The sequence below is a fragment of the Trichechus manatus genome, unplaced genomic scaffold (assembly GCF_000243295.1).
Source record: "Trichechus manatus latirostris isolate Lorelei unplaced genomic scaffold, TriManLat1.0 scaffold00012, whole genome shotgun sequence".
Classification (NCBI taxonomy): domain Eukaryota; kingdom Metazoa; phylum Chordata; class Mammalia; order Sirenia; family Trichechidae; genus Trichechus; species Trichechus manatus.
The window spans coordinates 27439182-27466299 of record NW_004443948.1 but is presented as its reverse complement, the minus strand read 5'-3'; the positions used below and the strand labels follow the sequence as shown (position 1 = coordinate 27466299).

Genomic DNA, 27118 nt, shown 5'->3' with positions numbered 1-27118 from the left:
TTTCTTCATGTATGATGTCCTTGATATCGTCCCACAACTTGTGTGGTCTTCGTTCATTAGTGTTCAGTGCATCAAATCTGTTCTGGAGATGGTCTCTAAATTCAAGTGGGATATACTCAGGGTTGTAATTTTGCTCTTGTGGACTTGTTTTAATTTACTTCAGCTTCAACTTGAACTTGCATATGAGCAATTGATGGTCTGTTACGCAGTTGGCACTTGACCTTGTTCTGACTGATGATATTGAGCTTCTCCATTGTCTCTTTCCACAGATGTAGTTGATTTGATTCCTGTGTATTCCATCCAGTGAGGTCCACATGTATAGTCACTGTTTATGCTCTTAAAGAAATATATGTGCAATGAATAAGTCATTGGCCTTGCAAAACTCTATTATGCAATCTCTGGAGTCATTTCTGTCACCAAGGCCATATTTGCTAACTACTGATCTTACTTTGTTTCCAACTTGGGCGTTCCAATCACCAGTAACTATCGTGCATCTTGATTGATGTTTGATCAATTTCAGATTGCAGAAGTTGGTGAAAGTCTTCAGTTTCTTCATCTTTGGCTTAATGGTTGGTAGGTAAATTTGAGTAATAGTCATATTAACTCGTCTTTTTTGTAGGGACATGAATATTATCCTACCGCTGACAGCATTGTGCTTCATGATAGATCTTGAAATGTTCTTTTTGACAATGAATGTGATACTGTTCCTCTTCACTTTGTCATTCCCAGCATAGTAGACCTATGATAGTTAGATTCAAAATGGCCAATACCAGTCCATTTCAGCTCACTAATGCTTAGGATAATGATCTTTATGTGTTCCATTTCATTTTTGATAACTTCCAGTTTTCCTAGATTCATACTTTGTATATTCCATGTTCCAATTACTAATGGATATTTGCAGCTGTTTCTTCACTGGTTTTCACTGGCCAATTTTTTTAGAAGTAGACCACTAGGGCGTTCTTCCTAGTCTGTCTTGGTTTGGAAGCTCCGCTGAAACCTGTCCACCATGGGTGACCCTGCTGGTATTTGAAATACCTGTGGCATAGCTTCCAGCATCACAGCAACACGCAGGTCACCACAGTGCAACAATCTGAAGAGGAGTGGTTTAGAATTTTAGGATGTTAAATTGAACCCTAACAAACCTTCTTTGGTAGAAAATTAACTCCCTTTATTCCCTGTCTGCCAGATTCAGGGTTCGATGTTTAGTTTGTCATTTCTGTCTGAGTCTCAGCTATTCCTGAAAATTTTTAAATATCTAGATTGTACTCTGTTTACAATTGCTTTTGCCTTTGAAAACTTATTTATCTCCAACGTGATTCTAAAGTTATAGTTTGTGTTTCCTTCCTATCAGTGTCTCTGTCTCAGAATTTAAGACCTTTTCACTTGTCTTTCAGATGTATAATGTCTACCTGTTAAAATGCTCCCGTTATGTATTGATTTTGAGATAGGGAATAAAATATATTTCGCCCTTCCTCAGTCCTTTTTATGATCACACACAAATAATAGGACTTAGAAATTAAAATGCATCTATGGTAAAGTTTATGGAAAAGGATTTAGTGACCATAAAGAAAGGTAATTTAGCAGCAAAGTGACATTAATTTAGAGACATTTCTGTGTATGGTTGTAATACTTGATATTTCCTTTAAATATTGTGAACCTGGAGAAGTACAGCCCATATAGAGTTAAAGGAATAAAAGTCACTCAAGGCCCTTGTCAATTTTAACTCTTCTGGAAACCGATTCAAAATATTTAGTGACATCGGTCCAACACGTTTAGCAACTTCAGTGGAATGCAGTGAGTTTGGTGCCACATCGCACAATACAGAACAGCAACTCATTTAATATAATCGTAGACGGCGTCACATTTCCTGAATTTCATATTTGCCCTTTATTTTCTCACACTGTTGATAGCTTAACTGCCTTTTTGTGGCATATCAACCCGCTTATTTCCTTGATGACTTTAATGAGGTAGATTTAACTTACCAGTCACCACATTGGTATTATAAATAAAGCCAGTAGTTCAATAAATAAATCTGCCTTTATATGCTCCACATGTTTTATCTTGAGTTTATGTGTATTCTATTGAGCATTCTGCTGTTTGTTAGTAAAATTTTAAATAGTAGCTAAACTGATCCTTTTGTTTAAGAAAAAAAAAGTTGAATGATGCTGATTGTTCCTTTTAAGTAGAACTGTAGAAGGGAACTATTTCACCAAAGTAGTTTCCTGAAACCCAGAGATTTAACACCTTCCCCTTCTAAACCCTAATGCCATCCACAACATAACCACTGTTTTCGTGGACCTTGACCAACCAGGCCAGCTGCAGTCAAGTCAACTCCAAGTTATGGTGACTCCCTGTGTGTCAGAGTAGAACTATGCTCCACAGGGTTTACAGTGCTGATTTTTTGGAAGTAGAGTGCCATGCCATTCTTCTGAGGTGCCTCTGGGTGGACTCAAACCTCCAACATTTCGGTTAGCAGCTGAGCATGTTACAGTTCCCCCATATCAAATAAGAAACAATGAAGTCTCAGCCAAGTTAAGAGGCATTAGTAAAAGGTGTGAATTTTTTTCCTCTCTTGCCAAATAATCCAAAGAAAAAGATTGGATTAACTCTCATGGGTTTCCCCAGAGTGATCAGTTTTTGGAAGGCCAATATGAAAACAATTTGAAAGATACTGCAGAGCATTCTGCTCCGAAGAGGGCTCTGGGAACGGCCAGTGGCCTTTGAGTTTAGATGTTTAAGTTCCTGACAGCACGTCTTGGCGTCAGCCCTTGGAGACAATCTGTACTTGATATCCAAGGCCCTTGGGCATTGCCAAGATGCCCAACTGGGCAGAGTCCTTGACTTAGTGCCTCTGGGTCCTTGACCAAATGCACCTGGTACATCACCTCGGCTTCATCCAAAGAGCTGGCGTTATTCTTGCTAAATAAAGATCTGTTATTGATAAACAGCAAAATCTTACGTAAAAGTATTGGGAGACAATAGTACTTAAGACCTCGGGTTCTTGAGTTGTGATTCTCAACACTGTCAGACCCAACGCCCCTTTTAGAACATATGTTTAAAAGCCGCCTTAACAATCTTTAAATGAAATTGACTGGCAAAGTTTAGAGGGGGAAATCAATATACTGGATGTAATATATGTTACGGTATATTAAGTGCTCAGACCCAACTAATAGTGGAAACAAAGGCTTCGTGAGATGTTTGCCCTTGTATGGATGTGACAAATACAGAGGAGGATGACGCAGGACCAGGCAGTGTTTCCTGCTACCTTCTGTTGCAGATAGGGTCACTAGGAGTCAGAATCGACTCGACGGCACCTAACAACAACAAAATAGGGGGCTCCTTTGGTGATTGAGATGCTATGAGCAGCAGCAGCATCAGGGACGTGATTCTCAAAAATAGTGAATTACTCTTGGTAAAGCTCTGAATAATCCATTCTTTCCTCAGTTTACCCAGTCATATGTTCCTAGAAAATTCAGCTCCCATTAAAACTGTAAATATGCTTTGTGTTTCTCTATACAATAGCTTTAGGTTCTAGACTCACGTAATCATAAACCATTGAATGTTCAGCCGGAAATGAGAAAATCATGTCGGGTGCAGAACAATTTTCAACTGTGTGAGATTGAGATTGCCCGTGGATTGCACATCAGGCGTCATCCCTGGTCCCCACTCTCTGAAACCCCAATTGCACTCCTTTTCCCTAGTCATAATGATGACAGAAGATGCCTGCACGCACGCACACGCATGCGCGCGCACACACACACACACCATCCTGCAGGTAGTGCTGTCACACCCTCCGGGATGACGTGCATCTGAACTGAAATTCCAGCTCTGCTGTGAGATGGTGGGCAGGTTACTCAGCTCCTCTGGCTTCGTCCTAATCTGTAAAACAAGGTTGACGTTAGTCCTTAACTCAGAGATATGGTTTGAGCATTAAATGAGACTGCATGATAAGCTCGTAGCAAGGTGCCTGCTGTTATTGTTGTTAGCTGTTCCCAACTTATGGAGACCCCACACGCAGCAGTCCTGCATCACTGCCCGATCCTGCTCATGCTCGTGATTGGTTATGGATCAGGCCATTCTGATCCATAAGGTTTTCATTGGCTGATTTTCATAAGTAGATTGCCAGGCCTTTCTTCCTAGTTGGTCCTAGTCTGGATGCTCCACTGAAACCTGTTCAGCATCATAGCAACATAGTTCATGTCGATTGGTAGGTTTTTTTTTTTGAAGGGCGTCAGTATCCTATCAGAGAAACTTCCTAGCCTGTGTTAAGGAGATTCACCCATTTGGCCCAAATAATGTGTCTTTAAAGTTAACGAATATACCAAGCCATGTAAGCAGATAGTCCTAAAGTTTCACTTCTCCTCTTCTGTCTGCCTCTCCCCAGAGTCTGATTTCTTGTTAATCTCTGTTTACACACACATGCATATACACACAGAGCTACTGAAAATATCTCAGATTCTCAGAGGATTTCCTTTCATTGTCCTTGCTGTTCTTATCACCAGAACTTCAAATGCCTACCAAAAATATGTGGTTTTTCCGAAGAACAGTTGGTCACATTTAGAAGGGAGGTCAGATGCCCAGACAGTCTTTTAATTATGTTGAAAAAATAAACACAGTTCTCCAGTATTATAGCCTCTTACACAGCTGCAGCTGGCCTTAAGGAGTTTTTATTCTTTGGATTTCAGAGCCACAAAACCTAAGTAAGTGGCTAAAACGAAGTGAAGATGATATTAGAGAATGGTTATTCTCTTGGATCGTGAAATGAACTGGTGGGAGCATTTGTGTCAATGACAGCGGCCTGTGTCCTGTTTCTTTATTACTGCCTGAGGTGACCAGCCACAAGGTCAGCGTAGAATCAGTGAACACCAGAGTAGAATGTCTTTGTGGCCAATTGTCTTCCTCTTTATGTGTAATAGATATATATAAAATAATATACATTTAAAGAGGCACAACAGGTTCTTACAAGACCATATGCATGTATGTATTTGCAGTGAAGTTGTCCTCTGACACGTGCGTTTTTTTGTTTTGTTTTTTCTTTTTTTTTAATTGTAAAAATACAGCTGACAGAAACCTGTAGCGTCGAATACATATACTAATGATTTAACTGTTGATTATATGATTACCACTTCTGTTACTTGTTTGTTCCTTGAGTGTGGTTTGCTGTGTTCTTTCCCACAGCTGGTGCACCATTTTGGAAACTCATCATCAGGAAATTCTCAGAAAGTACAATAATCCTTCCACTGACCCCATTTTACAGAGAGTAATAAAGTCACTCACTATATGTTGTTGCAGGTGGGAAAAAAAGATGAACTACAGAGAAACGACTTCATTTGTCACAGTGTTGTATCTGTGAGTTGCAGAAAGAGTTGTGTCTTTATTCTAATACATGAAGTACTGGAGCTCCTTGCAGCAATGTTGTTGTTAGGTGCCGTCGGCTTGGTTTTGACTCATAGTGACCCTATAGGACAGAGCAGAACCGCCCCGTAGGGTTTCCAAGGAGCGGCTGGTGGATTCAAACTGCCGACCTTTTGGTTAGCAGCCGAGCTCTTAACCACTGCGCCACCAGGGCTCCTGACTTGCAGCAGTAGTTGTTATAGAATATTCAATGTATAGACTATTTAATACGTACAGTTAGAGTACGTGGGCGTTTTTGAAACAGGTGTTTAAATTTATTTTCCTTTCTTCCTCATTGCAGTTACAAGTACAGCCTTAGGAGTGGTCGTTTGCCCAAGTCTCTTACATTGTAAATGTTGGGGTCTGGGGTCGAAACAAGGGCAGCCAATGCCTCCACCCTCCTTCCTCCTCCACCACGCTGCCAGTGTCTGCGCCATAAAGGACCAAACCGCTTCTCTCTCTCTTTTTTTAAAAATGTAGATAATACCCTTAACCAAGTCGACATTTTTCGCATGTACAGTTCACTGACACCAATTACGTTAATCATGTTGTGCAGCTGCCATCACCGATACCCATTGCTGAATTTTCCATCCCCATCAATAGAAACTCGCTGCTTCCTAAACCGAGACTCCCCCTTTCTCCCTCCCTCCCGCCCCGGGTAACCGCTAATGAACATTGATCTCTATCCATTCGCCTATTCTAGGTATTTCATACAAGTGAGATCATACAGTATTCGTCCTTCTGTGATTGACTTACTTCACTCAGCATCTTTTTCTCTTTGATTCCTCCAAATTTCTTAGTGCTCTCGGAAACATTATTTTCTCATATTTCTTCTCCTATTTTAAATACTTGGCTTTGCTGTGGCTTTTTTCCCTTCACTGCTGTGCCCGTGTGTGGCATTCATAATCGATTTGGGCTTATCACCCCACTTTTGAATGCCGGCACTGTGTGCATCAGCAAACTCTGTGGTTTTGTGGAAGTCACTGATCCGGTTGCCATCCCATAGAGCACACCTTGCCTTCCTATTGACACCTGTGCTCTCTTTTTCTTACTGCCTTAACCTTTTCATTGCCTGGGCCCTCCCAAAGGGGCTTCTCCCTCCCTCGCCAGCATTTCCCCTTGTCGCCTTATTAACCCTAACGGCTTGTTTCTCTCTCCATCACTTGTTTCTTCAAAGACCAGTATAACATCAAGGAAATACTCTTTGAGAATCAGAAGCCCTTTGGAAATTCCAGATAATGGTGAGCACTGCTGGCCACTGGTGTGCCGTCTGTAATGCTGCGTTTCCACTTGCTTTGGGTCAGACCCCAGACTACACACAAAGGGACAGTTATTAAAGTCAACAAGTAATGGAAGGAACCATCCACATTTCACACATTTCGACTGTGTGTCATCTCTCCAGCGGAAACCAGCCTCAAAAGAAACAAAGGGGAGAAACTCGCCGATTTCTCTCTTTTACCCTCAGTCTCGGGCGGCATTTGATTCACTAAATGGCAAATTATGTGGTGAAACTTTCCTCTCCTGATAAATTCTTATTTGCATGTCCCCTGGAGGTCTAAGCAAGTCCTTTTCTAGTTAATTAACTGTAAAGTAAGATAAGATTGTACGGTTGTAAAAAGGAGGTCTCCTTAAGGTTTTCTGCTGGGCTGGGTATAATATATGTCATTTCTGATCAAAAGCCGAGAAACTATCTCTAAACTAGCTGAAAGGAAAAGTCACACGCCCCAATCCCTCTTCTTTGATGTCACTGCTGATCCTGGTGACTTTTTATTCGAAAGCTAAGGAGGCGGATTGACACCTCAATAGCGATAAGTCCTTTGAAGTGGTGCCCCGCCCATTCCTTTATGTTCGGGATTAACTCACTGTGGTTCTTTTCCAGCTGCTCCTTTTTTGTAACTTATTTATTGCACATGCTTTTCCTTGCTCTGTGTCCCGGAGCCATGACTTACTATCTTGATTTGTCTTGTCTGCTTTCTGTGCATCTGGCTACCTGTGCCCAGTTGAGCCTGTTGACGCCCGCCCTGCTGCCGACCGAGGACTGACCACTCGACCAGGTATCTGACTCACTTAACTTCTGTCAGCATCCCGTGCTTGAGCTTGACCTTGACCAGGCGCCACCCCGTTTCTTCATGATCAAACCGAACCAAACCCGTTGCCGTTGGGTCGATTCCGACTCATAGCGACCCTATAGGACAGAGTAGAACGGCCCCGTAGGGTTTCCAGGGAGCGGCTGGTGGATTTGAACTGCCGACCTTTTTGTTAGCTGGGCCTTTTTAAATTATAAATCCTGTGAAATAGAAGTTGCAGTGACCATGGAAAGCGAACGTTTTTTAATTCCCCTTTTGCATTTTCTCACACTTTGTTTCCCAAGTTCCTAATTAAGTAATCTTTTTTGTGTATGTATCTGAGCTTTCGCTTTGAATCAGTTCAAGAGACCCCTTCCAACTTTCCTTTTTTCCTTTTTCTTTTTTTGTAAGGTAGAGAACTTGTCCTCAAAAACTGGAAGCCCACACTGATTCAGACTCTATGTGGTGGCGACTCAGTCAATGCTGAGCACATTGCTTCTTTTCTTTCTTGTTTGGTATCCGGATGGGTTCTGTTCTGTCTCATCTGGGCACGAACTTCAGTCAGTACCGAGGGAGACCTGATTTCCTAAAAATACCAGAATGGGGGTATCTCTAGAGCCGGAAATGTTGACTTTTTCTCCCTCTTGGGTTGCGTGTGCCCATTCCTGATGAATGTCTGTTGTAACACAGCAGATGTATGTGCGTAATTTTGCACACAAGCCCTTTATTTTTTTACATTGCTTACAAATCACATTAACACCAAAATAGACACTTCTGTTTTTACAGTTTCAAGCGTTAAGAAGAAATGCGTTTTCACCCTTTGTTCTGTATTTGGCATTTGTCTCAGTTAGTTTTAAGAATAATTTCATCACACCACAGCAGAAGCTCCCACATGCCGGTATCTGCTCTACACACAATGTTGTCCGGCTGATAGTACCCGATGTTGTCAATGAGTCACGCAGGGGCGGGCAGTTATCAAATTGATAAATCTGTGTATTCTGGGAGACTTTGCTCCCAACAGCTTGCATCTTCCCATATTTAGTGTCTTCTTTACCCTCATAATGGCCCCGTGCAGTGGCTAAGGAACGTAGAATTAACCTCACTTGAAGACATCAACATACAGAGGTCGACCTTGGCTCCTAGATACAGACAGAGTCAGCAGCAAGTCCAGGAGTAAACTTCACCTCTCTCGAGTCAGTGCAGGTTCCAGCTACATGCGCCTTCCAGCCAGAGTCACTGATGACGACTCTGAGAGTCTGCCTGGTGGCGTCCTCATGCCTCGCACTGTGATAAGCAGTGACGGCAGAGACAGTGAAGTGACACATCTTGACAGCTGATCTAGTTGGTTTTATGAATCTCTGTCTGCAGGGCTGTTAAAGGAAACTTAAATTATCGTTAAATTGGATACAGGTTCGGCTCGCCCTAACGTCCTCCTTATTGCCTGTGTCACATAGTGAATGCCAAGGAGCCAGCAGTTGGCGTTCTCATCCTGCTTAGCCAGCTGGTGGGGCCCAAGACAGAGGGTTAGTGCTGTTCCATCTGCAGCCCAGACCAGCTCAGAGAATGGTTATGTGCCTTGGGGTTTTCTTCATGCTGCTTCCTCCCTTGTTTTTAAAGGAAGAGATACTTTTCATCTATAAGCATAAAATGTGATTTAAAAGCACTCGATAAACTAATTTTACTGAGTTCCTACGTTGGGTAAGGTGGGCCTATATGCTCCTATAGAAATAGCCGGGGAGGATGACACCACCTAAATAGATTTTTTCCTTTTTTTATTTAAGTCTAACATGAGAAGAGCATACATTTCCAAAAGTTTTTAAACAAAATTGATCTGTTTTAAGGGACTAGCGAGACAATAGCTAGAGGTATTATGTAGGTGGTAAAATAGCCACGTAAAATCTTTGTTGCAACAGTAGCTTGGAAAACCGTTTTAAGTGCATATTATTTCATTTTGCTGTTTCACAAAGATCAATGTACTAAATGCTCCGGAGGCTCGAAAGAAATTAAATGGTAAGGTGCCTGCTCTTAGGGGCTTGAAATATAGTAGAAGGAATATAATTTGCATATTTTTAAAAGTGAGGTGGAATTGAGAAGGCAGGGAAATACAAAGCAGCATAAAGTGCAAACAGCTGTGTTTGTTACATGGCGTGAGCAGAGGGAGGAGTGATCGAGGGGTATGTGAACCAGGGCACTTGCTGGCAGTAAGCTTCAGGGGAGGCTTTGGAAGGTTTGAGGTACACGGATTGGCATTCTCCCTAGATATAGATGAGAGAATGATCTTGGCCAAGATTGCTTTCTTTTACTATATAAGGCTTGGGTTACGCCAACAGATGATGAGCCATGTGAGGGAACGAATGCTCAGATGTTAAATGAGGAAGATTCTAGTTAAGACACATTTATGAATACCTGTGTTCACTAGACAGGTAGCAAGACGTAGACATGCTGTATTTTTGCACACCTGTCAAGGTGAATCTCTCAAGCACTTGGACTAATGTCTCTGTGATTTATAGCATTCATTTCGTGTCTCTGTCATGACACATTATGAGACCACACGTTTGAGTTTAATGTGCCTAATTATACCTTTAGACTTTCCAGACTTAGAAACCCTTCCCAACATTGTCATAGCCCAGCATTCAAATGATGGCATCGTCTTTGAATAACCATTCACCTGCCATTCCCTCCTCCTTCCAGCCCCTGGCAACCACTAATATGCTTTCTGTGTCTATGGATTTGCCTATTCTGGATATTTCTGGATTGTTGTACAAATGAAACAAGTAAGGAAAGGTGTATGTTTTTAAAGGCCTTCCCCCCATTTCTATGTGATCACAGCTAAGGAGAATGATTTCCCAAAATAACCTGGGCATTATAACTTCCACAGTGTAGGTTCAGGTAGGGAACACGGTAATTTCAGGGGTGATTTCTGGCCAAGGTAGGATGAGCCAGAGCGGCCATTACGGTTACACCTCTTGGCTTATTTCCAGGAAAAGTATAGACTCTGAAAGCACCTTTACACCATGTAACGAGAATAAAGAAGAAAAATACATTAGCACGCTCTTCACGTGCGCTGGAAAGCGACCCCTTTCGTTATAATTTATTACCACTCTTCTCCAGTCCTAATAAAAGAGACCCGAGGCCGTGTACGAGGCGCTGTGAAAGACTTACCTCCCTTAGCTCCTACATGAACAAGGGGCGCTCCCCACACCTCATAACTTAGAGGAAAACAGAACTAAAGTCACCAGGGCTTGGAATGGGATCAGCATAACTCAGAAAAAGGCCTCGGGTGAGCCTGTACACAAAGGTCACCGCAAATTATTTAAAACTACCCACCACATTTCGTTGCCTGCAGTATCAGCTTATTATTGATGATGTTTCCCTACAGGCCAGTCTATTAGTTTCTTTCCCTAGCTTTTACTGAGATTTGCTTTATATATTGAAAATCTTTTCACTAAACAACTATACGTGCTAAATAAAAATGAACTAACAAGAAATGTTTCTCCTGAGAATCTCTCAAACTGTCGAGCTGTAAACATTAATTATCCATCATCCTGACTTGTTACATGAATTTCAATTTTTTTGTTTTAAGTATTTGACCATGAAAAGTATTCTCAGGATGCTTCCAGAAACAGCATAGGGGTATAAAAAATTTGAGTGGAGAGCTCATTCTTTACTTAAATTATTGCATTACTAGATCCTAATGGTGGAGGTGCTACAGAAATCACAGCAGTTATACAAAGTTCTCAAATTTCAAGAGGGCTTGTAGAAAGATCAAAATATATAAACAAAACGAGCTTTAGTATCACTGCTGTGTAAAAATTAATGTCAGGAAGAGTCGAGGTCAGAATGGGTTGAAATGTGTGGGGAGAAAATGCTAATAACAATTCTAAAGCAAGACAATAAATAAGACTAGAGATAGCCCTGCAGCTCGAGATGGTGGGGGGGGGGGAAGGTCAATGAGGAGACAAGAGTTAAGAGATGAGAGAGTAAGGGAAACTGTTCAACTCTCTGCTTGTCTGTAATGTCTGTATTGAAGAGGATGATCTTCTGAAAAGAGAAAATTAAAGCCTTGAATAGATCAAGATGAGAGAAGAAAGCACTAGCCCCTTTTATTAGTTATCTACTGTTATGTAACCAGTAACCACAAAACTTAGCAACTTAAAACAGCAAGTATTAGTTTCCTGTAGTTTCTATAGGTCAGGATTTCGTGGCTTGGTTAGGTGGTTCTGGCTCTCAAGACACCAACCAGTCATCTGAAGGCTTGCCTGAGGCTCATGTGTCTGTTTCCAAGATGGCTCACTCACATGGCTGTTGGCAGGAGGCCTCAGTTCCTGGCTATCTCCTGGCAGTAGACCTCAATACCTCACCATGGGAATCTCTCTATAGGGCTGCTTGAGTGTCCTCACAATATGGCAGCTGGCTTTCACCAGACCAAGTGATCCAAGAGAAAGTAAGGAGGAAGCTGCAGTGCCTTTTATGACCTACTCTCAAAAGTCACACATCATCACTTCCACCATGTTTTATTCATTAGCAATAAGTCACTATATCCAGCCCACACTCAAGGGAAGAGAATTAAGTTCCACCTCTTGAAGGGCGGAATATCAACAAATATGTGAACGTATTTTAAAACTACCACCCCTCTCTAGCTAAGTCCAAGTCCTTAATGACCAGGCAAATCACAGGCTAAGCGAACTTGAGGGAGAAATCATAGGACCACTCTCCTCGATCTTTGTGGAACTCTGGAGAAAGGCAGGGCTGGGAAATTAGGGATAAGAAAATGTTCTGACAGGCAGAGGGAGAGAAAATAGCTTCACAGTCTACAAGCAGGGTGTAGGCTGATGTTACTCTAGAGTCAGTTTTGGATATGTTGTTAACTGGCAGCTTATTGAGCAATTGGACAAGCAATCAGTGATATGTCAGCACCAACGTGGGTTTGCTAGGTCTTGTCAAGCTGTCCTCATTTCCTCTTTGGATAGGCTCTGCTGTTAGACAAGCAGCTCTGAACATTGTGCTTTTCAGTTTCAGCAAGGTGTTGACAAGTCTCACAGCACCTTGTAGATATGATCGTCAGACTGATGAGACCAAGAGCAAGAAATTAGGTCTCGCAACGGCTGGAGGAACTGGGAGTGTGTAGCTCAAGTAAGAGAAGAAGCAGCAGGAACATGGTACCCATTCCTTAGGTGTTTGAAACGTGTTCCAAGACTTACTCTGTAGAACCTGCCTCCAGGGGTGAAAGTTGCAGGAAAACTGATCTTGGCTTAATAGAAGAAAGGCTATTCTAGTAGATAAAACTCATGTTCATTTCTGTTTAAGCAGGAGCTGAAAGTCTACCCATTGGTGGGAATACCATTGAGGAGATGATTTTAAGAGCCCTTTTCCTTATAAAATTCTGATGTTTGATATTTCAGTGCTACGACGTGGAAACTAATATTCTATTCATACTGTCATTTTTAATGACTTTGCATTTAGTTTTTGAGCATCAAATTATTACTTGAATAGCAAAATTCATTAAAACTGTTGTACGAGATTCATATGGCAATTTATAGAGAAGGAAGTGTTAGTAGGTTATAAATTCTGCTAGTCCCAAAGAAGAATTTTCAAAAATTATAGACCCCAACTTTTTATTCAGCAGGTGAACCAGTTGCATTCTGTATCTGTAAGGAGAACACTTTACCAAATAAATGATACGAGTTTTACAATGCTTCACTGCATAGGTACACGAACATAATTTATTTATAATTGGAACGAAGCTCCCAAGTAGCTGTTTTGTTCTATTGGGTAATTAAGTCTCATTTTTAAAGCCTTGTATTATTTTTTCTGAAGGAATGAGAGCACAGGGAAAAAGAAGCATAATCGGATAAACAATAAGCCCCTAAACCAAGCCAGCAAACTCTTGGGACAGATTGGTTTCCAGTCAGCATTTGACTTCTATTCCCCCGCCCCCTTTATAAAAGTTATAGCATGTGTTTAAAGGAAGTAGAAGCTTTAAGCTCAGATACTTTAAATCTCTAATTTCTTTTTGTGTAAAATAGGTAGTGGTTAAGGTTTTAAATACGGGGTGTCATTTTTCTTGAAAAAAGTCATTAACTTATTTTCCTCTAACCTCAGGCCTAGAAATAAGTTTTTGTTGGCCTTTTTGTCATAATGTTACTGTTTATAGGTAAAATTAATTGAATGTTGTGCCTCTTTTAATTACGGCGTAATTCAGGCTCCGGGTTGACAAACATTAAGACAGAAGAGATCTCGGAAGTAAAGATGGACGCAGAGTTCCGACATGATTCAGGATATGAAGTTCATCATCAAAAATTGGTAAGTCAGCAGTTCACCTGTTTCTGCCACTCCGTTCATCTTGCCAAATTGTTAACACTTGTTCATCCTATGCCTGAAATCAAGATAAAGGAAAGATAAATATAAAACGTTTGCCTATAGGGCCACCATGAAAACATGACGAAAAGACACTCTGTAGTTCTTTATGACTTTCCGGTTGCCGTGGAGTCAACTCTGACTCATGGCAACACCATGTGTGTCAAAGTAGAACTGTGCTCCGTAGGGTTTTCCTTTTTCTTTTTTAAATAATTTTTGTTGCTGTTGTTGTTGTTGAATATATACAGCAAAAACGTACACCAATTCAAGTTTCTGTATGTACATTTTCCTGACATTGATTACATTCTTTGGGTTGTGCACCCATTCTCACTCTCCTTTCCTGAGTTGTTCCTCCCCCATTAATATACACTCACTGTCCGTTAGGTTCCTATCTAATCTCTCAAGTTGCTATTGTTAGTTTGATCCTGTATAGATAGATCTTAAAAGAGCGTAATGCTCAAAGTAGATGTTCTTTACTAGTTAAGCTAAACTATTGTTCAGTTTAAAGAAGACTTCAGGGGATATTTTTGGGTTAAGGTTTAAAGATTATTTTAGGGCAGTAGTTTCAGAGGTTAATCCAGCCTCCACGGCTCCAGAAAATCTGGATTCCGTGAGAATCTGAAGTTCTGTTCTGTATTTTCCCTGTTTTGAGCAGGATTCTTCTGTAGAGTCTTTAATCAAAATGTTCAGTAATGGTAGTTGGGCACCATCCAGTTCTTCTGGTCTCATGGCAAAGGAGGCAGTTGTTCATGAAGGCGGTTATCCACACATTTCATTTCCTCTTCCTATTCCTGACCCTCCTTCTTCCTTTGTTGCTCCAGGCAAATAGAGATCAGCTGTGGCTTCGATGGCCACTTGCAAGCTTTTAAGACCATAAGATTTTCAGTGGTTGGTTTTTCAGAAGTAGAATGCCAGGCCTTTCTTCTGAGGCACCTCTAGGTGGACTCAAACCTCCAACCTTTTGGTCTGCTAAGTTCATGCAGGGCTTAAATGGAATCAGTCCTATTATAGCAGCCATTTTAATTAACTTGCACTCTCTTTTCTAGGAATGTTTTGCTTTGAACAGCATCTACCTGCACAAGTCTTTGGCAATCATTATTTTCACATCACATCCACGTGGCCTTAACTGTACCAATTTGTCTGCTTTCTTGAAAACAATGATTGCAAAGGCTGTTTATAGATTCCTATGAAATACTGCATTATCTGAATAATGCTGTTAGTCTAGGTTTAGCATCTAAAGGATCAAAATCTCAAATAAACATGTCCAAACCCTACTTGGCTTCACTGGACACTTCACTGTATACATTTCACATTTGTAGCTACAACCCTTTGCTTCTTACCTCTCGCCCTTCCTTGCTGCCCCCTCCCCTACTCCCTCTGTTTAAGGTCTCCCATGGGAAGATCATGGGGACTCTGCCCAGGTGGGCAGAGGCAGGAAGTGGGTAGGGCTGCAAGATGCTCCAAGCAGTGCTGTTCATCTGAACGTTTGGCAGGGAAGACAGCAGCTTTCTTTTCAGATGAAATCACTTTTCTTCCCCTAAATGTTAGAAATGGAGTAAATGAAAAAGCACTCACCTCCCCTTCAGGCAGTTCCAGCAGCTGTATAAATCCTCCACCAAAAGCTTAGAAATTCCGATTAATGAAATCCTGGATTATGTTAGGGTTCCTTCCATTTTATCCTTAAGCACAGTAAACCAAAAACAACCAAACCCGTTGCCGTCGAGTCGATTCCAACTCATAGCGACCCTATAGGACAGAGTAGAACTGCCCCATACGGTTTCCAAGGAGCAGCTGAAGGATTTGAACTGCTGACCTTTGGTTAGCAGCCAAGCTCTTCACCACTGCGTCACCAGGCTCCAAGCACAGTAAAGGGGTTAAATTCGTAAAGAAGGCAACTTTATTGCACATTCAGTGGTTAACAAATATTGGTAGTGAATTCTCATAGTGTTAACAACACTTGGGACGTATTCTCTCAAGCACTTCTTGCATATGTGTGTGTGTGTGTGTTTTGCTCTTTTGCGAAAGGAAGATATCTAATATTCATAAATAAAATGTGTAAGTCCTAATATTAAACCCCAGAAGAAATGCCTTTATTGTTTGTGTCTCTTTTCTCTGTGAATAACTAGCAAATGAGCGCTGACTTGGGATTCAGGTGTGCGCTAACCCCCAGGATCTTTCTGGGAAAAGCTGGCAGCCTTGTGAAGTGTTAATCCAGTAATCCAGGCTAATCCAGCATCTATGATTATGAAGTCAGGGGTGATGCCGAAGAGGTTCAACAGAAAAAACTGGGGGTAACTGCTAAAGGGTTGGAAGTTGGTGGGGCACAGAGCTGAAGGTTAATGTGCTGATTTGGATTTCATGGGGCCTGTGTCATAGAAACCTCTCTCTGCACTAACCCTAACTCCTGTAATGCAACAGTGACTAATGGCTCCAGCAGCAATTAGGAGAATCAGCTCCCTCCACTGAGTTACTTGATAAGATAATGTACTATAATTAGTGCAATAAATATTACAAAATTATAGTATTTTCTTAAAGACATAGCAAGATGTCCAGACTTGCATTTATTCCTGATTTTACCTCAAACTAGTATTGTTAGCTAATTAAAGATTTGCTTTTTATGAATATGTTGAACCAGAATATAGGCTTACAAAGAGAAGTAATAATGAACAAGTTCTAATTTTATTGCAGATATACAGTGAGCAAAACCTTTTTTAAAAATTTGCTTTATTCGCTGTATTTTTTATATTGCCTTTTCAGACTGTTAAAATGTTAGTTTTAGCTATGAAAATCGGTCATTTTTTTTGCTCCTATCTTGAGGCTGGATTGAAAGGATTATTCACAGAGCTATTTTCGTGAATTTATATAACAAATGTGGTGTATGTTTAATAATAGCTTTAAGATCATCTCCTTATATAACCAGATAATAAAATGCCAACGTGCTTTCGTAAGTCTGTTTCAGTAAAGTAAAAAAATAATGATTGCTTTCATTTTATAAACAATATGAAGAAATGTCGCACAATGAATTTATCACACTTTGTCCATTTCTTCTTTACATTGTCCTCCAAAGTCTTTTTATCTTTAATCCAAATAAACAGCAAGATCAAAGCAATATTTTTTATTTTAGTTTCTCAGGACAGCATAGTAAAAATTGGCTTGTCCCAAGTTAAGTGCAACTATTGAAATTCTTGTCTTGTAGCCTACTACTTCTTCCCTGTGAAATAACTCCTAACAGCTTTGTGCTTCTCAGGGTTAATTAGTGTCCTGCTGAATTACTGTGTCTCAAAATAAGTAGCTAGACTCCTTTTTCATCTGTCTGAATGCCTTTGCTTCAAAAAGCTTATTCCTATGCATTAAAAATGTCCTTCCTTCCAAGGAAATTAGGATATCTCCAGGTTTGAAGAGCTCCTGAAGTACAGTTGTTTAGAGTCACGCATCAGGTCTCCCAGCTCTAAACCTGCTGTGATTGGGATAATGCTGACCTCCTTTCAGAATTCTGATCCCATTCTTGACAGTTTTTGTTAGATCCAAGAGCTAGCCTCCCACCTCTCATGGAATGTTCCACCTGTCATAGGGTTTCAGGTCTCTGCAAACTTCTGCTATGCCTTTTTAGTGGCATGTGAGAGAAAAGAAGAGTCCCTGAAACTGGGAAGCTACATTGTTCCATAGGCTGCAACTGTCATTCTTAATAAGTAGAATATGTGATTTTTCCTTTTTAAAGTAAGCACGGAATAATGAAGTGGCCAACCAACCCAAACTTAGAGTATAAGGTTGAGTGAGGGCAGAGAATGTACTGAAACTTCTCATATACCCCATCTAAATGTCTTCTGCAATTACAGTTCTTTCTCTTGATTTGTTTTCAAGGTATTCTTTGCGGAAGACGTGGGTTCTAACAAAGGTGCAATCATTGGACTCATGGTGGGCGGTGTTGTCATAGCAACAGTGATCGTCATCACCTTGGTGATGCTGAAGAAGAAACAGTACACATCCATCCATCATGGTGTGGTGGAGGTAGGTAAAATCAGCTGCATGCTTGTAAGTGGCTGGTAAAGAAGGACTACGAGAGAAAATAAGCTTTGTGTTAGGATCAGGTGAGTATCTGTTCTTAGGAAAAAAATATTCCTTCGTAGAGCTCAAGTTACAGCTTTTCTTTCTTTGGTTTTCATTCATTCCAGTTTATGCTAAGTACGTGGTCATGGCATTCAGTTTTGGGCTGCTACCTCAAATTATTATAATTTATATTGAAATGATCAAAATAGTACTAATGTAATGCCTGGCTTGAAGAAAGTTGTGATTACTTTCCAACGATGATTTAAAAAAAAAAAAAAAAAGAAGTATCAGAGATTAGAAATGAAAAAGAAGGTAGAAAGTTGCTCTTTTCAAAAAAACCTAAACACATTTACATACACCTACTCCTCATTTATCAGCATCTCATGGTCTAACATTTCGCATTTACAACAATAGTAAAAAAAATCTATTATCCCACTATTTTAGTGCATTAACAACGTACGTCTGGCAGTAATGAATGCTGAGGGTGCGAGGCAATAGTAACGCTGGCTATGATGGCTAGGTTACGTGTCAGCTTGGCTGGGCCATGATTCTCAGTGGTTTGTCAGTTATGTAATGATGTAATTTGGCATTTGTGTAATGATGTAGTCACTTTCCATTTTGTAATCTAATGTGATCATCCTCCATTTTCATGTAATGCCAATTTTCGCATGATAACCTGGTCTTTGGAACCTAACCATGTTGATAAGTCAGGAATGGGTGTGTGTATTCCTGGGGGTATTTTGTTGTTGTTGCTTTGTTTTGTTTTGTCTTTAGTCTTAAATAGTCTGGCCTCTAAGCTAAACCAGATTACAGGAAATAATAGTAACTTTGAGTAAAGAGTCTGGCCAGGAAAATCACATTGTACTAAATGGCTGAGCAAAACACACTTGGCTTTATTCAATGTGCCGAACGTATTACCCTGCACTTCCAACTGAAATATCTCAGCATTTTCAGGGTGTCAGTGCAGCGGCACTGGAGGTGGAGAGAGACACAACTAGCGACAATTATAATTAACATGTAATTATGCTTCTTTTAGAATCTTTCTCCCCAGGGGCCAATCTGTGACTAACAGAAGTATACAACACAGAAGTGGGTTACACCAACAAAACCGATTAGCTACAAGATTTAAATATGTCTCTTCTTAAACCTCCTCTTAAATGCAAAATTTTAAAAACAAGTAAAACTTTGCAACTAAGTTCTTCTCATGCATTTAAAATACAGTTTTCATAGATAAAAAACTCCACAGTGTATGCAGCTTTTTAGTAAACTATCTATTAGAGAAAGAACTGATACATTTCGAGAGTTACAGGATTTTTAGTTGAGTCTTTTCTGATTCATAGAGACCTTATGTGTAACAGAACGAAACATTGCCCAGTCCTATGCCATCTTCACAATCGTTGCTAAGTTTCAGCACATTGTTGCGGCCACTGTATCAGTCCCTCCATCACTATAAAGTCCAGATATTTCTGGTGAAGCAAATTTCTCACTAAGCCCAAGGAAATGTGCACCAAACCTATCTTTATTATAGGAGTACAGGAACAGCTTAAGTAAATTAAATTTGTGGTGAAGCCAGAAACCTCATTTTTTTCAGCACTTAAAATCCCCACAAACTAATTGTTTACAGGAGCTGCTGATGGAAAACAGTTTTGAGCCTTATTTCCCCTGTTCATACTGGTGTGGACGTTCTAAAGAGAAGGGAAATGAATGGAGTGCATAAAACAGTAAGATGAAAAAGAACTGGATGATTCACAGATTAGATTACGAATACATAAAATAAACAATGATACATCAACAAGTTTGGGGTTGTGGTTTTCATAATAGTATTTCTGAGCTTGTGGTGGCCCTCAAAAGAGTGAAAGATATATTATCAGTACAAAAAAAAAAAAATAACCAAACCCGTTGCCATCGAGTCAATTCTGACTCACAGCAACCTTATAGGACAGAGTAGAACTGCCCCACAGTTTTGAAGGAGCAGCTGATGGATTCAAATTGCCCACCTTTTGGTTAGCAGCCAAGCGTTTGGTTAGCAGCTGTAGCTCTTAACCACTGCACCACCAGGGCTCCATACTATCATTGGTGTCAGTTTATCTCATTTCTACTCAGTATGTTTTTTTTTTTTAATTTAATTCCACATTTGGACAAATAAAAATGGTGTCATACTTCAATAACTGAAAATCCCCTTCTTTTAATTTCTTGAATATAATGGTATCTCTCAATTGCCTTGGACAAGAGACAGCTTCCTGCCTGCACAATTTCTATCAGTCTCGGTGCCTGGCTGTGCTGCCATAGGCCAGAGAATTCACTGGTGCTGGACGGAAAAGCGAGGCCTTTAGCAGACGCAGGCTGTGCCTCAGACTTGGCAGGTAGCTTTCTAAGAGAACGTGTCTCCAGGTCCCGCTATAGACCTTGTGATGCAGAATATACAGAATCTCCAAGTAAGAGGCCGGGATCTGAGTGTTGAGATTTCCCCCATTTGCATCGGGCTTGCAGACAGGTTTGCGAATCACTGACATACAGTACTAGCACTCCTTGCTTTTACTTCTCTCTCTCTACTGTTAGTAAGCACACCTGAGATGGATAGTTGCCATTGAGTCAACTCCAACTCTTGGCAACCTTATGTACAACAGGACAAAACCTTGTCTGGTCCTGCATCATCCCCACGATCACTGGAGTCCATTGTTAGAGCTGTTGTGCCCATCCGTCTCACCAAGGGGTGTCTCTCATCCTCCATGGCCTTCTGCTTCACTAAACATGATGTTTTCCTGCAGCGGTTGATCCTTCCTGATGATGTGTCCGAAGCAAGCGAGTTGGGCAGTGTTCTGTTATGATCCATAAGGTTTTCATTGGCTAATTTTCAGGGGTAGATCACCAAGCCTTTCTTCTTAGTCTGTCTTAGTCTGGAAGCTCTGCTGAGACCTGTCCATCATGGATGACCCTGCTGGTATTTGAAATACCAGTGGCATAGCTTCCACCATCACGGCAACACACAAGCCACCACAGTACAGCAAACTGTATTTTTATGAATAGAGTTGTTACCAGTTGGAGATTAGTGGTTGCTGGTTTTTTAATTTTTAAATATAAACCATCAGTATTGATTTAATGATTTGCTTGGTCATAAGGCCAGTGATTCATCCAGTAAGCCATTAGCCATGCTTTCCAAAGGCGGTGACTTTGCTTTATTTTTGCGTCAAGCAGTGAAGCGAAAGCCCTTTGACTTACTGTTTCCCAGAGGTGCCTACTGTGTCAGAGTAGCCCAGTGGTAACTGAAAATCATGGTGCCAGCGGAGTTATCCAGTGCTGAGTGCATTTTAATATGGTCCTGCAAAGTCCTATAACACCAGGTTCTGTTCAGTAACAGATGGAACTTTCCTACACTCGTGGACTTTGGCAGTGAATAGTTGAAAATTTACATTGTAGCCCTTTCCAATCGCCCTCAATTAGAAGGGCCGTGGCACACAATTTCTCCTTATTGTAGGGTGTGGAGGAGTGCCTTTTTGTGGATCTGATCATGGTAATACCAGAAATAAACCCACTGCCATCCAGTTGATTCCAACTCAGAGCAGCCCTATAGGGCAGAGTAGAACTGTCCCATAGGGTTCCCAAGGCCACAGTCTTTATGGAAGCAGACTGTCACTTATTTCTCCCGCGGAGCGACTGGTGGGTTCGAACCTCTGACCTTTTGGTTAGCAGCCAAGCACTTAACCACTGTGCCAACAGGGTTCCTTAACACCAGAAATGCCTGTCTCCCAGTCATCTCATTAATGATTTAAATAAGAACAGAGTTGCTTATTTAGCTTTGTGCGGAACTATGACGTATGGCTTTTCCTGATGAATGTGTGTCATACTCATGGCATTGTAATATATAAACTTAGGGGTCCTTTCTCCCTAACCAGAAGTTGACCACCAGGATTGAGGCATCTCACAGCCGCTACTGCGGGTGTCATAGAACAGTTAGAATCACCAGGTTAAATTGGAAACAAAGACAGGGAAGAAATGAAGGTAGATGAGAAATCTGTATGTGGCTTAAAGTGAACAGCAGGAAGATACTTTGGAAGGTCAGAGGAAAGAATAGAAAATGATGATGAAGAAATAGCAAAGGAGTTTCGGAGCCTGCCAGAAGAATGACTTCAGTACTGGCAATGAACGTAACTAGAACTCGTTATAAAGAGATGTAATTATAATTAAGAAAATGAACAAATACACAGTTGAGCAGAAAATCAGCACTGGGAGGGATGAGTTCATGACTTGCTTGTCTAGTCTTTTACTTAGCTTTTGGTCTCCCTTCCCATCTCACCTGGCTCCTTTGATGTCATTACACTCTTTGGTTAATTACATGTTAGTTATCCTCTCCTCCTTTACTCCTTTACCTTGATGGCCAGAAATGGACAGTCTTAGGGAACCGGGCTTCTATTGTTTGGCCTAACTCAAAACTCGTTGCCATCGAGTCAATTCCAACTCATAGAGACCCCATAGGACAAAGTAGAACTGCCCCATATGGTTTCCAAGGAGCGCCTGGTGGATTGGAACTGCTGAGCTTTTGGTTAGCAGCCATAGCTCTTAACCACTATGCCAACAGGGTTTCCCAGCCTAACTCGGTGCTATGCATAAGGGGACACCCATATGTGTTAATTAGCACCTAAGAACATGCATCCTGCTGGTTACAATACATAATAAAATTAATTGTGTTCACTGTTCCTCCTCTAAGCTTAACATAAATACACCAGAGGTGGTATAAACTAAGGAGACCCAAATAGAATTTTATCTTTATAGTCTGATGGTTGCAGTATAAGTTCCTCTGGATATAGTGGAGGAATAAATAGCACCTAAGAAAGAGTCAAGTTCAGGAAAGGGTAGGAATGGGACAAAAGCCAAAGAGTATTCCACGGTTCTGCACAAAGCTGTTTTAGGACAAGTGACTCAGGCTGTTTGGGCTCAGCTTTTTGAGGTGGACGCCCTGGGTGGTACAAACATTAATGTGCTTGGCTGCTAACTTCAAAATGGAAGTTTTGCATCCAACCAGAGGCACCTTAGAAGAAAGCCCTGGTGATCTACTTCCAAAAAATCAGCCTTTGAAAGCCCTATGGAGCACAGTTCTACTCTGACACACATGGGGTCGCCATGGGTCAAAATCAGTTGGACGGCAACTGGTGGTTGTCTGCAGTAGCCAGTTGAAGCCATGCTCCGGTGCAGTGCAAAGGGCGCCAGGGTTTCTCATGAAGACACAGTGCATGGTACTGACCCCTAAATGAAGACTTCCCATCAGTCGCGCCTGCTGTCTAATCCGCAGAGTCAGGAGGGAGACCAGCAGAGGTGCTGTGCGTGTGTGTTCCAGCCCAGCAAGTGGCGGGTCTGTCTGCCCGGGGAGAGGATGGAGATTCTGCCCCTGAATTCATTGTTCTGTGCTGCTTTCCGGAACAAACACAGCTGGCTTGAACTCCCCCAGCTCTTTTTTGGAGAAATACTATTCAGGTGTTAGAGCAGTGACTGTCTGCGCGGGGCCCCCCGAGACGGGCCCACACCACTCCTGTGCCTTAGCCGTGAGGAGGAGATCGATGAGCCTCACTGATGACAGAGGTTGGCCTTTGCTCAGTGCTCTTCCTTTTGTGGTCGTTGTTAGCATGGCAACCCCCTGCACAGTGGAATGAAACACTGCCTGATCCTGCACCATTCTCATGACCAGTTCCAGTTCAGACTGTTGGGATCCAGAGTGTCTTCACTGGTTGATTTTCAAAAGCAGACCACCAGGCCTTTCCTCCTAGTCCATCTTAGTTTGGAAGCTCCACGGACAGACAGGTGGAGGCTGCACATGAGGTGCATTGGCCGGGAATTGAACCCAGGTCTTCCACATGGAAGATGAGGATTCTACTCCTGAACCATCAGTGCTTCTGCTCTTCCTCTGGTGGTAGATAATATCCATGGGCGTGAGTACTCAGTTCTTCATTTCTGGCTTTGGAGGGGTTGAGGATAAAAAGATGGCAAGCCAAACCCCTTGGATGCCATTTTGTGAAGATAATCCCTTCCCCTGTAGATGTGCGCCCTCTGAGGTCTAAGGGCCAAGCCACCCCACGGCAGGAACGGTGAAATGTGAGCTCCCCTCCCAGCAGCACAGGGTAATGAGGATTAGCCAGCAGGAAGGAGGCTAAGACGCTTGCCCTCTGAGCCTTGTGTTTCTGGCCGAGCTCCCGTAAGTGTCTGGCTTTGGTGTTTGAAGAGGAGACAGGCTGTTAAATTGCCAGGTCTTCCCCTGCCCTTGAGGAATGCAAATGATTGTTGACAGCCAGTGTGAAGGTTGATGTGCCTCCTGGAGGAGATAAAAGTATAATCGTCCAATGATCAAGTAGCATTATGGTTTTTGGATTTTTTTCCCCTACATTCAGAAACATGCAGCTTTGTGCTTTATCTCTTAAGCAGGTAAATAATTTTTTTTTTTTTTAAACCCTAATGCTCTTTGAAATCTCAGTTCAGAGGTGGTATAAAGCAAAAAAAGACGCCCAAGTTCGAATGGTATACTGTTGGAGACAGGCCATTTCCCAGCAAGCTGATTCGGAGAGTGAATGAAACATCTTGTTATCGGTGCTAGCCTTTACTGGTGGCGTTTTAACTTACAAGTCCGTGGCTAATTACACAATTACCAGTTAAAACATGGTGACCTCATTTGTTGACAGCACTGCAGATCAAAGGGAAGGGAGAGGATGGGAAAACATCTGTGCATTAGTTCCATGAGGACAGTGACATTGGGGAGCAGTTAAGCATCGGTTTGAGCAACACCCTCTGACTGCTAACTGTTCGTTAGAGATTATTGGTGGCATTGTTCTAAGAGGAAACCCCCAGGCTTGTCACTGGAATAATCTGAAGACCTGCTACCAGAAAACACGGCAGCTCTGACAAGATGGTACAGTGGGAACAATTCATAGTGGCATGAGTGGGAAGTTAAGAAGGAGGACATTGTTATGGATTGAATCGTGTGCCCCCAAAATGTGTATCGACTTGGCTAGGCCATGATTCCCACTATTGTGTGATTGTCCACCGTTTTGTCATCTGATGTGATTTTCCTATATGATGTTAACGGGGCAGGATTACAGACAGTTATGTTAATGTGGCAAGACTCAATCTACAAGATTCGGTTGTGTCTTAAGTCAATCTCTTGAGATGTAAAAGAGAGAAGCAAGCAGAAAGACATAGGGACCTCATACCACCAAGAAAGTAATGCCAAGTGCAGAGTGCATCCTTTGGAACTGGGGTTCCTGCGCCAAGAAGCTCCTAGACCAGGGGAAGATTGATGACAAGGACCTTCCCCCAGAGCCAACAGACAGAGAGAAAGCCTTCCCCCTGGAATTGGCACCCTGAATTCGGGCTTCTGGCCTCCTAGACTGTGAGGGAATACGTTTCTGTTTGTTAAAGCCATCTACTTGTGGTATTTCTGTTGTAGCAGCACTGGACGACTAAGACAGGCATGTAAAGAAGGGAGCATGCTGGCCCAAAGCACGAGGGAGCTGTGCATCTATGCCAGCTGCCTTGGGATTAACCATTTGCTATCAAGTCGATTGCAACTCATGGGGGCCCCATGTGTGTCAGAGTAGAGGTATGCTCCATAGGGATTTCGACCAATGGCTGATTTTTTGGAAGTAGATCACAAGGCCTTTCTTCCGAGGTGCCTCTGGGTGGACAAGAACCTCCAGCCTTTCAGTTAGCAGCCGAGCACATTAACCGTTCTCACCACCCAGGGACTCCGATCTTAGAGGTAAAGCAGCATAGTAAGAGAAAGGAACTATTTGTAAACCTTTAGTCGGACAACGTATTATAGTATCTTTGTGCTCAGTGAGAAGGAAATCTATAATCTAGAACCTCATGCCCTTGCTGTATGTTTCCTTTTTCCAAATGCTAAATAATAGCCCCTTTCTCCAAGGGAGAAATATGTGGCAGTCTGCTTCCGTAAAGATTTACAGCCTTAGAAACCCTATGGGGTTGCTATGAGTCGATGGCAGTGGGTTTCGTTTTTTTTGTTTTTTGTTTTTGGCTTTTGATACACATACACCATTCTTTTAATTAAATGATTCTCAAACCTCTATTTAACATATGAAAGTTAATGAAAACAGATAAAACTGAAACCGTTGCCGTCAAGTCAGTTACAACACAGAGCGACCCTATAGGACAGAATAGAACTGCGCCATAGGGTTTCCAAGGAGCAGCTAGTGGATTCAAACTGCCGGCCTTTTGTTTAGCAGCCGTAGCTCTTAACCACTGGGCCACCAGGGCTCAGATTAAGAGAAGCGTGGGGAAATGTCGAGCGGTCCGGGAAGTCGAGTGTTTTCCACCCAGATTGGAGCAGCACCCAGTGTACTTTGCCGTGAATCCCCCTCCCTGACACGCTTGGATTTTTTTCTAGCTTAGCACCACATTTTCAAATATAACAGTCTTCCATCACCGTGAAACAATCTTCCATTGCAGCTGCTTGTCCTTTACTGAGCCAACTGGGAAGAAAAAATATTTATCTAGATTTATCCCGTTATTGGTGAATTGGGGAAGCAACCTGGGAGGTTTTCACAAGCCTGAGCCAGCACGTTTTAAGCGCCACCTGGTGGCTAGAGACTAGATAGGCCATCTGGTGGGCAAGGGTTCTGTGCTGCTTTTTGAGATGTCAAAGGTGGAAAGAAAGAAAGATAAAAAATAGGTGTTCTGCCATCTTGGCAAAGGAAGAGAGTACCAGGCTCTTTATGTTTTTACTGCTTGCACGTGTGCATCCTTAACGGATTGATTTTTTTTTTTGACACTCAATTCTCATCACCTTTCCTTTGCAGGTTGACGCGGCCGTGACCCCCGAGGAGCGCCACCTCTCCAAGATGCAGCAGAATGGCTATGAAAACCCAACTTACAAGTTCTTCGAGCAGATGCAGAACTAGACCACCACCACAGCAGCCTCTGAAGTTGGACAGCAAAACCATTGCTTCACTACCCATCGGTGTTCATTCATAGAATAGTGTGGAAAGAAACAAACCCTTCTGTTTTATTATTTACTCATTATCGCCTTTTGACAGCTGTGCTGTAACACAAGTAGATGCCTGAACTTGAATTAATATACAAATCAGTAATGTATTCTCTCTCTTTACATGCTGGTCTCTACACTACATTATTAATGGGTTTTGTGTACTGTAAAGAATTTAGCTGTATCAAACTAGTGCATGAATAGCTCTCTCCTGATTGATTATCACGCATAGCCCCTTAGCCAGTTGTATATTATTCTTGTGGTTTGTGAC

The 27118-nt window shown here is 41.8% G+C and overlaps 1 protein-coding gene across 2 annotated transcripts in view; it reads left to right on the top strand.

Annotated features, from left to right (window-relative positions):
- Positions 1 to 27118, top strand: part of APP (amyloid beta precursor protein) — a 125928-nt gene extending 98810 nt beyond the window's left edge. Inside the window, exons 8-11 of one of the 2 annotated variants that reach the window (XM_023726656.1) lie at positions 7395 to 7448; positions 13663 to 13763; positions 17679 to 17825; positions 26663 to 27118. In XM_023726656.1, coding sequence (XP_023582424.1) covers positions 7395 to 7448; positions 13663 to 13763; positions 17679 to 17825; positions 26663 to 26764 — 404 coding nt within the window. In that variant the 3' untranslated portion in view covers positions 26765 to 27118. The remainder of the gene's footprint in view (positions 1 to 7394; positions 7449 to 13662; positions 13764 to 17678; positions 17826 to 26662) is intronic. The other variant, XM_023726658.1, reaches the window with a different exon arrangement.